This window comes from Bufo gargarizans, chromosome 4 (genome assembly GCF_014858855.1).
Source record: "Bufo gargarizans isolate SCDJY-AF-19 chromosome 4, ASM1485885v1, whole genome shotgun sequence".
NCBI lineage: Eukaryota > Metazoa > Chordata > Amphibia > Anura > Bufonidae > Bufo > Bufo gargarizans.
In genome coordinates this window covers 498,678,930-498,688,185 of record NC_058083.1, presented here as the reverse complement: position 1 = coordinate 498,688,185, position 9,256 = coordinate 498,678,930, and the positions used below count along the sequence as shown (strand labels likewise).

General features: G+C 44.1%; 1 protein-coding gene across 1 annotated transcript; it reads right to left on the bottom strand.

Moving 5' to 3' along the window:
• Nucleotides 1–3,923: 3,923 nt before the first annotated feature.
• ZFP36L2 (ZFP36 ring finger protein like 2) lies at nt 3,924–8,485 on the bottom strand. Its single transcript, XM_044289957.1, has 2 exons — nt 8,239–8,485; nt 3,924–7,546 (listed from the first exon to the last, which is right to left on the bottom strand). The coding sequence occupies exons 1-2, from the start codon at nt 8,287–8,289 to the stop codon at nt 6,470–6,472; spliced, it is 1,128 nt and encodes a 375-aa protein (XP_044145892.1). The 5' UTR covers nt 8,290–8,485; the 3' UTR covers nt 3,924–6,469.
• Between the last annotated feature and the right edge of the window lie 771 nt (nt 8,486–9,256).

The window sequence follows — 9,256 nt, the reverse complement described above, 5'->3', positions numbered from 1 at the left end:
CTCAGGCTTCTTCCTAGGCCATGTGATGTCACATTCATCATGACCTAGGGGCGCAGCTCAGTCTCATTCAAGTGAATGGGCCCGAGCCGCAATACCAAGTACGACCACTATACAATGGACGGCGCTGTGCTTGGTAAGCAGTCCCTTCCTTACACTGTTGATCGGAGGAAGTCGGACCCCTGACTCCTAAGGATAGGCTATCAATATGAAAATCTCAAGAGAACTCAAGGTTAACAAAAAAAAAAAATAAGGGTTGTCTCAGAAACACCAGCACACTTGTCCATTAGCAGTGTCTAAATTTAACTGATTTAAATTCATAATCTATGATGGGCATGGTAACAATACATTTTTTTTTTTAAATAAGCTATTTCTTAGGTTTTCGTTCTGTGGATGACATCTAGCTGCCCACAGCCTTTCCCTAGGCCGTAGTTTCGCAGGAGGATTATATTAGCGGAGGAGCCAGATGTGTAGTGTTCCTTAAGAGGAATGTATGAAGATGCATGAGCCCCAGCATTTTCCAGCCATGTTTTTTCCCCTCCTATTAAATAATTATACATAGAAATATCACGTTAGGGCAGGGATAAGCGGCGATTTCGGGGAAGACGGCGGTCGCTTGCCCGAGTATCTCAGTGTAGCAGGGCAGCCATAGGAATGAAGGGGGTCGCAGTATGACCCTCATATCTGCTGTGACTGAAAGCAGGGGCGTAGATAAAGGCTACATGCACACGATCGTATGTGTTTTGCGGTCCGTAAAAAAAAAACGGATGACATCTGTATGCCATACGTTTTTTTTTTCCGGATCCATTGTAACAATGCCTAAAACGGACAAGAATAGGACATGTTCTATTTCTTTTGCGGGGCTACGGTGTGCTGTCTGCATTTTTTGCGGACCCATTGAAATGAATGAGTCCGCATCCTATCCGCAAAAATGAACGGACTCAAAAACAAACAACGTTCATGTGCATGTAGCCAAAGGCTCACGGGCCCTGGTGTAGGAGTCCAGCTGGGACCCCCCTTTCCGCAGGGCTTTGTGGCCAGGGGCCGGGAAGCACATAGCCTTAGTACAGCCTGAGGCAAAAAAAAATAAACGGCACCCCTCTCCTGCCCATGCCAAATTCTTGACCTAACCCCTTCTCTCCAGCCGGAGGTGTATTTTGACCAGCATGCACTTTCTACTTTCTTCTTATATGGCACAAGGGTTTTTGGGCCCCCTCAGGCTCCCGATGCCTGGTAGCGACAGCTACCCCCTATAGCTACGCCTCTGCCTGAAATGCAAAAATGCTGTAGTGTTGGATTTTTTGTGATTTCCTTGTTTCGGTAGTAGCATACGTGCAAGTCGCGGTGTGACCCCATTTATTCCTATGGCAGCCCTGCTACACTGCGATCTTTGGTCGCGCGACACCTGTAGCGGCCCAAACTGCCATGTAGACGTATCCTAATAAATCTGAAGTAAATGCACAAACCTGCAATCAGTAGTTTCTGGAATGGTCACAAAGTTTGTATGGATGGCAGTGTGCAAGCTTCACCACAAACTGGCACCAAGACACGTTATTGCAGTGGGCAGCAGACTACCACAGACGTGGCTCTTTAATTGCTGTGACCAGTCTATGCTAGAACATTTGCCGCAATACCCCTTAGGCCTGATGCATATTTAACTTTGGCCATGTAACGACTGAGCGCTGTGGTTCTAATCAACCAAGCCCTTAGATGCCTATAGAAGAGGCACCCATGTGAATGAGGCCCTTATGTTCGTATTAGGGCTCATGCACAGCGCCACAGTTTCTATATGCATTATTTGCGAATCAGATGCAGACCCATTCATTTCAATGGGGCCGCAAAAGACACAGACAACACACTGTTGACCGCATCTGCACGTCTGTTCCGAGGCCCCGCAAAAAAGACAGAACATGTCCTATTGTCCGTTTTGCAAGGATAGGAATCTAGAAGTGGGGGGGGATAGCCCGCACTCGGACAGCATATGGGTCATGCACATGAGCTCTGTTTTTGGTCCGCAAAACACAGATCCCGGCTGAGTGCATGCCGTGGTCAAGAATAGGACATGTTCTCTCTTTTTTGCAGAGCCACAGACCAGACATACGGATGTGGCCAGTACACAGTATACTGTGTCTTTTGTGGCACCATTGAAATGAATGGGTTGATCGGATGAGGACCAAACATACGGCCGTGTGGCAAGCTCTTAGACTGTTCACATCTGTCATGTCATATTTACATTGTTCTGTTCCGTCATAGGACAGCAATGACACACTTCAACAGCGCCTGCTGGACCCCTCCGAGTTCTGTAACTGTGCTGCATTTTGGACACAGCCTTACACAACCGGGCACATGATCAGAAATAATATTCTTCCTTCTTGGCTTTGTGCTGCCATCTAGAAGAACACTGCATAACTGCTGTATACATATAGATACAACGTAAAGGGGTTGTCCCATTAAGATAATATATCCCCTATCCACAAGATAGGGGATACGCGTCCGATTGGCAGGGGTCTGACTGTTAGTCATGAGAATGGAGCGGTTGACATACATGCGTGCTGCTGCTCCATGCAACTCAATGGGACTGACAGGAGATAGCCAAGCACATGTACCCGGCTATCCCCAGCAACCCCATCGAGCTGAATGGAGCAGCAGCGAGCAGGTGTGACCGCCACTCCATTCAAAATGCTCATTATTATTAGAAATGCAACACCTATCCTTTGAGTAGATAAGTTGTCTTAATAGGACAATCCCTTTAAGATCCATTCATTGATCATCTTGATCAGTAAACAGCCCTCCAGGGCAAAAAAAACCAAAAACACACAAACAACTCATGAGTCAAACTAAAATCCAATTTCAAAGTTCCCCAGTCAATGAAATAGCTGCATCATGGGAATTTACTTACAAAGGACATCCTTTATTAAAAACTTGGCTGAAAACAGGATATTGGAGAACTCGCTATTGTTCTCAGTTATCAGTTTTGAGAGGAAAGCTCGCCGTGGTGAATGTTTACTTTCAGGAAATCTGGTATGTATGGAAAAACAGTGCAGCTCTGCTCATATATCCTCAGAGCATATGAACGTTGATCAATGCCAGGAATCTAAAGAAAGCCACACTTTACTCCAGGCGTTCATTTTTCTGGGACCTGTACTTACAGTATTCTGTAAAACTGTGACTATGAGAAACCTTCCAATACTAGCACACAAGTAAAAAAAACTTTTCGAAAAGTCAACTACTTGCCAACTAGTGGAATGCTGCCCCTAGTGGCCATATTACGACATGCGGCTGCAGCAAGTTTGAAACGAGGGATCAGGAAATTGCACCAAGACAGTGTGGTCAGGGCTCAGAAGCCCTATTTCGTTTTGTACTGAATGTTATAAGTTTTAGTTTTGCCCAGAAGTATGTGTGTGCCTTACAGATAAAATGTGCTAAAAACACTGTCCCCCATCCTCCTATAGTAATGTAATGCAATCACTGCATGGCCATACAACTAAAGTGTAGGATTTAAGTGTTTAACACTGATGTAAGGATCCTACAAAGTCGTTTAGAACATTAGTATTTTAATCCTATGCTAACAAAAATTTATAATATATATATCTAAAGTTATATAAAATGGGTAAAATAAATATAAATTATATATATATATATATATATATATATAAAAAAAAAAATGTGGTTTTCCCTTTTCAATATAAAGACCAGGAAGTGCAACTGGTGAATTATCAGCCCCAACCATGTGATAAGCGGAAGGCCTGAAGAATACAGCAAATACCTACTGAACCAGCACTTTGGAACAGTCTACAATGTACCAGTGTTTGTCTTGGCCCAAAGCCATAAAACTTTTGCAAGAACAGCCCTTCAGTTCAAAAGCAAACCTGTAGTCGAAAGACACACACACAGCCCACCTTACAGACAAAAACATCCATGGTATGTTTTTTTTTATTTTCAAAAATTTATTGGGAGAACTACAAAACATTTACAGTACAAATTTTACAGTCTCACAATTCTTAGTGACCCGACTAATTATATATACATATAATTATAGTCAACTCATCCTTTCGTTACATTCAGGAGAAAAAAATTTAAATAAAAAATATTGGTTAAAGTAGTTCAGAAATAAAGAAAAAAAAAAAGTACATAGTGCTCAGTCGGTACCTACTATGTACAAGGGGAGGGAAGAAAAAAAAATATGAAAAAAAGAACAGGGCAAAAAATAATATATATAGATATATAAATAAAAAGCTACGTTTCTGCTATTTACCATCAAGGCAAATTAATGTAAAAAACGTTTGGCTTTGTTTAATTTAGAAAATTTTAAGACACTTGCATGTACTGCATGAAGTTTCAGATGCAAAAATATAGGTGGCCTTTGTTTTAAATCAAAGTGGTAAGAAACAAAAATAAAAAATCCCATCCCTACATTCAATTGATCACACCTTTACACAATACTTTTTTGGTTGAGAAACATTTAAGGCAAGTGTGAACTCTTTAAAAGGCACTGTGAAATATAATACTGGGACCCAAATTATTGCTACATACCATCACAGTGATAGCGGTGGAAATAGGCAAAATAGAGGAAAAAAAAAATATATATATAATAAAAAATATAAATCATAATAATGGAAATTCTGAGTGAGTCACTCAAGTCAAATTATAATGCTTTTTTTTTTTTAGCTCTTTTGGACGGGCTACAAGAAAAAAAAAAAAAAAAGTGTATAGGGGCAGGAATAAAATAAAAAGTGTGTGCGGGGGAGGGAACATACAAAAAAAAAAAAAAATTCCTCAAACTTCCACAGCACTGAGATTTCTTAACAGAAACCAATCTTTTTTGTCTTTTTTTTTATTAACGTAAACAAGGAAAAAAAAAAAAAAGGAATTAATGAAATAAATATTACATACAATCTCTTAAATTAAGATTTTACTCATTTACAATAAAATAAAACAGGTGAAGTTACAAAAAAAAGGCATATATTACTGTGAAAAGAACATACACTCAACATTTTTTTGCAGATTAATAATGGCAATCATAATTTAAACGTAATAAAAGAATATATATCTATTGCTTTTCATCATACCCGATAAATACAGTATGAACAAATTATTCAAATGTATATTTTTCACAAGATAATAAATAAGTTAAATAGTTTCATATTGAGTTGTGTGCAGTGACAGGCAAGCAACTCAGACAGCTAAAATAATATAATAATAAAAAAAAAAAAATAATAAATCAGCAGTTATTCAACAATTATAAACTAACTGAGTGCTTCCAAAATAGAGGAACGAAAAAAAAAAAAAAAAAAATTGTTCTAAGCTAACAGCCCACTAAGCGATGGAAATGGAACTGATGTTAAACTTTGGAATGAAAGTTGTTTTTTTTTTCTTTTTTTTTAGTACATGTTAAGCTACAGAAATAGACATCTTAGAGGGTTGCTTGTTGTTAAGGCATATTCTCGGCAGGATGGTGAATTTTTTTTAAAAAAGCTTAAGTTTTTTCTCTTCTTCCAACTGGACTGTTGTGTTTTCTTATTAAACCTTTGGAAGAAAAGGTAAAGTGTCCTTTCCCCCCCTCAAAGTTTGCTGTGCTAATGCTTCAAGAGATGGAATGCCTGCTGGTGCATAAAACTATCCCCCGCCCCCACCCAAAAAAAAAAAAAAAACGACACCTCCCCACCCGCTAATCCCCACAGTTCTATAAAAAATAGTTTTGTTCTATTTGTTAAGTTTGCCCTTTTGCGAGTTTTTTTTTTTTCCTTTCATTTTGTTCAGCTTTCAGGATTCTTTCTCCACGAGTCTTTTTTCCGACTCTGCTTTCCATTAAATAAAAATTGGCAGAGGCACAAAAGGCAAAAAAAACAAAAAAATCTTTTTTTTTTTTTTTAACAATAATAATACAGGGAACATCACGAGTGCCAGCTTCAAACAGTTCAAGTGTTTAGTCCTTGTTGTAATTACAATGTCGTAGAGTTGGGTCATCCTCTTTCACCCTCCTGAGTCTTTATAGCACATACTGAGGGAGGAGCGGGGACAGACTGGCAGCTTTTATTTTTTTTAGACAAAATACAGGGGGGCAAAACTGGCCCCTGACACTTCCGCTGTATTTAAAGGCAGGGTGGGCAAAAAAACAAAACAAAAAAAAACCCTCTATAGTCCATTCGCCAGGGCAGCTTGTGGAGCCCAAAGACCCCCAGCTGCCACACAACCTCTACTGCAGAACAGCATTTTACTGTTCTGCTATTTAAAGAAATCAATCAACATGACCAAGAGTCGGGCAGCACTTGCCCTTTAAATTCTTTAAAACAGAGGTTCTGCAGCAGCTGTGGGCTTTGCAGCACCGCCCTCTGTTATTCGACAGGTGGCTATTAAGCCTGCATCATTAAAACAAAGAAGAAAAAAATAACTCATACTAGCCTGGGTAGCATTCGCCTGCCCAGTCCAGAGTACCCCCTACAGGCATGGGGGGGGGAGGGTTGGTGGTGGCTCAGTCATCAGAGATGGACAGCCTGCTGAAGATGGGCAGGCGCCGGTTTGAGTCCAGGGTTGGGGAATCGGATCCACTCAGGCTGCCAGAGCTCAGGGAGCCGCTCAAGTAGCTCTCTCGGTCAGAGAGAGAGTCGGGTGGGCTTGGAGGGGCATCAAACACCGGAGACTCGGAGAGACGTCTCAGGGGTTGGAAGTTGAGGCTCGGTGGGGGAGAGTTGGAGGAGGTTTGTGGCTGCTGACGGCAGTAGGCTGCAGGATTGTTGTAGCCAGAGAGGTTGTGGGTCTGGATGGCCAGTGGGGTGATGAGGCTCAGCTCCTGACCAGAGAAGGTGAAGGCATTGTTGGCACAGGGCACAGCCTCCTCACAGTACAGGGAGTTGGAGGGCTGTGGAGGAGGGGTACGGGAGGTCGGGCTCTCCAGCAGAGGGGAGTCCAGGCTGTGGTTGGGGAAGCCTGAAAAGCTGAGGCTATGGTGCAGCTTAGGGCGCTGGCCATTGAAGCAATCAGTACCTCCACCAGGTGCCTGCCTCCTTTCTTCTGCATTGTGGATGAAGTGGCAGCGGGGACCATAAGGACAGAAACCAATGGTGTGGAAGGTACGGCACAGCTCCGTCTTGTACTTGGGGTGCCGGGTCAAGCTGCGCAGCTCGTGGAAGCCGTGGGCAAATTGGCACTTCTCTCCATACTTGCAGGTGCCACTTTCCTCAAAGGGCCGGCACAACTCAGTCTTGTAGCGGGTAGAGTTGATCTGTGCCCCGGACTTCTGCTGCTGCTGTTGCTGCTGGAGGTGCATGAGATGCTGGCTACGCTCCCCATTTTCACTGAACGAACGGTCCCGGAACTTGTTCTCTTTGTTCAGCAAGGCGGTGCTGCTCACGACCGAGGACTCCTTGAGGTTGTTGTTGCAGAACTTAGGGGACGAATTATTGTTGTTGGCCAAAGACTGCAAGTTGCTGGCTGAGTGTCTGCGCAGGAAGCCTGGGATCAGACTAGAGTTTGGGCTAGTCACGGGGCTGCCCACCGCCTTCTTGTCCAGCATGCTGCTCAGGTTCAGATTGTTCAGGACTTTCTCGTTCTAAAATGGGAGAGAAGCAGAGAAAGAGAGAGACGGTCAGACTCCAGCAGTGCACGCGGCAGCCCTCGCACACCCTGCGCTCTAAGCCAGCTCAACTAGTTCCTTCAACCATTTACTACTCCTCACTAAAATGTGACATGAACACAATCACACCCAACAGCCGCCGCTGCTGCTCACTTTTCTGTTCTGCCAATTCCTAAAGGCACAGCGAGCGCTCACTCCAGCCGCCATCTGCCACACTTCACCCAGGACTTTCCTAGAACTTCTGGCTGCACACAAACTTCCGAACACTTAGAAACGGACGCCTGCTTTGCACGCTCACCCCAAATCCCTTACTTGAACACAGATCGCCTCTAAACTGAAGACCCACATTGCTTTGTGCAACTTGCACTCACATGACCGGCACACCAGTTCATTTCTCCCCCCACCAAGGACTTTTGCACACTCACAGCGAACACAAGGCCATCCCAGATCTCCTGGACTAACCCTTGCACACTCACACCCAGCCCTGCACCCCCTATACTAACACTAGGGGTGCAGACAATGGCTAGAATCACCCCCACACAAACACCAAACTTTGCACCAAGTTCACCACCACCACCCCCAGCCACAACGTGAGCGTGCAACTCCCACCGGCGAGACTTGTGCACGGTCCACGCCTGTGCCCCCCGCATGCACGAGGCCATACACACCTTGCAGAACAAGTCGATGTCGTAGAAGGCGGATAAAAGGGTGGCAGACATTTCGAGATCCAGTTTGCTGCGAGTCCAGAGGACCGAGAAGATCCTGCGTTACTAAAGGGGGTTTGGAATAAGCCACGACTAAGGCTCCGAGGGGGGAGGGGAAGGGCTGCCAGGTCCGAATTCACTTGGGTTGATTGGAGTTGAAATAAGTGCAACGAGCTGACTCCCCAGCCCGCGTCCAGGCACCACTATATAAACGCTACTAGGGCGCGCGGTGGGAGGGATAGAACGCTGACCCAGCCGGGGTCTCCGGGCAACGCCTCCCTTTGCAGCTGTGACGTCAGCCAGGCCTCTTCCTATTGGTCGCCGCCAATTTCCTTGGGTAGAAGCTTGTAGACTCTCAGCCAGGCAGAGCAGTCCCAGCTCAGGCAGCGAGCACGTCCTCAGCAGCTGCCGCCGCCTCCTCCTCACAGGACTTGGGCTTTAGTCTATACACTCATGAAACGTCTAAAAGCCATGTGTGACATTAGCAGAACTGTTACAATTTCTCACATAAAGTGCCTGTGGAACTACAAGTCTCAGAATGCCTCACAAACTCATATACAGTGGCAGCCACAGAAGGGTTAATCGCAGAGTTTTTAATATTCGCTTCCCTTTTAATTTTTTTTAGGTGTTTCAGTCTCAATTCCTGTCACACAGTCCCCTTCAGCATCCACTCAACCTCCTGCGGACATTTCAGTATCAATTCCTCTCACAAAGTCCCCCTTCAGCATCCATCGAACCTCCGCACCGGACAATGGCCGCCTCGGCCTTGGGTTTTAGCTCTTTTATTGTTCCTCCTGTTGACAAAAAAAAAAAAACACACACACCATAAAATCATTGCAGGATAAAAGTTACAAACAAATAAAAATATAAAAAAAGGGGGGGGGGGGGTCGAGATAATCTATAAAGACTTGTGAGTGGGAATCTATACGTCAGATGTAAAAGGTGGCATGAAACGGGCACGGGTGGTCAGAAATGCGGCTTT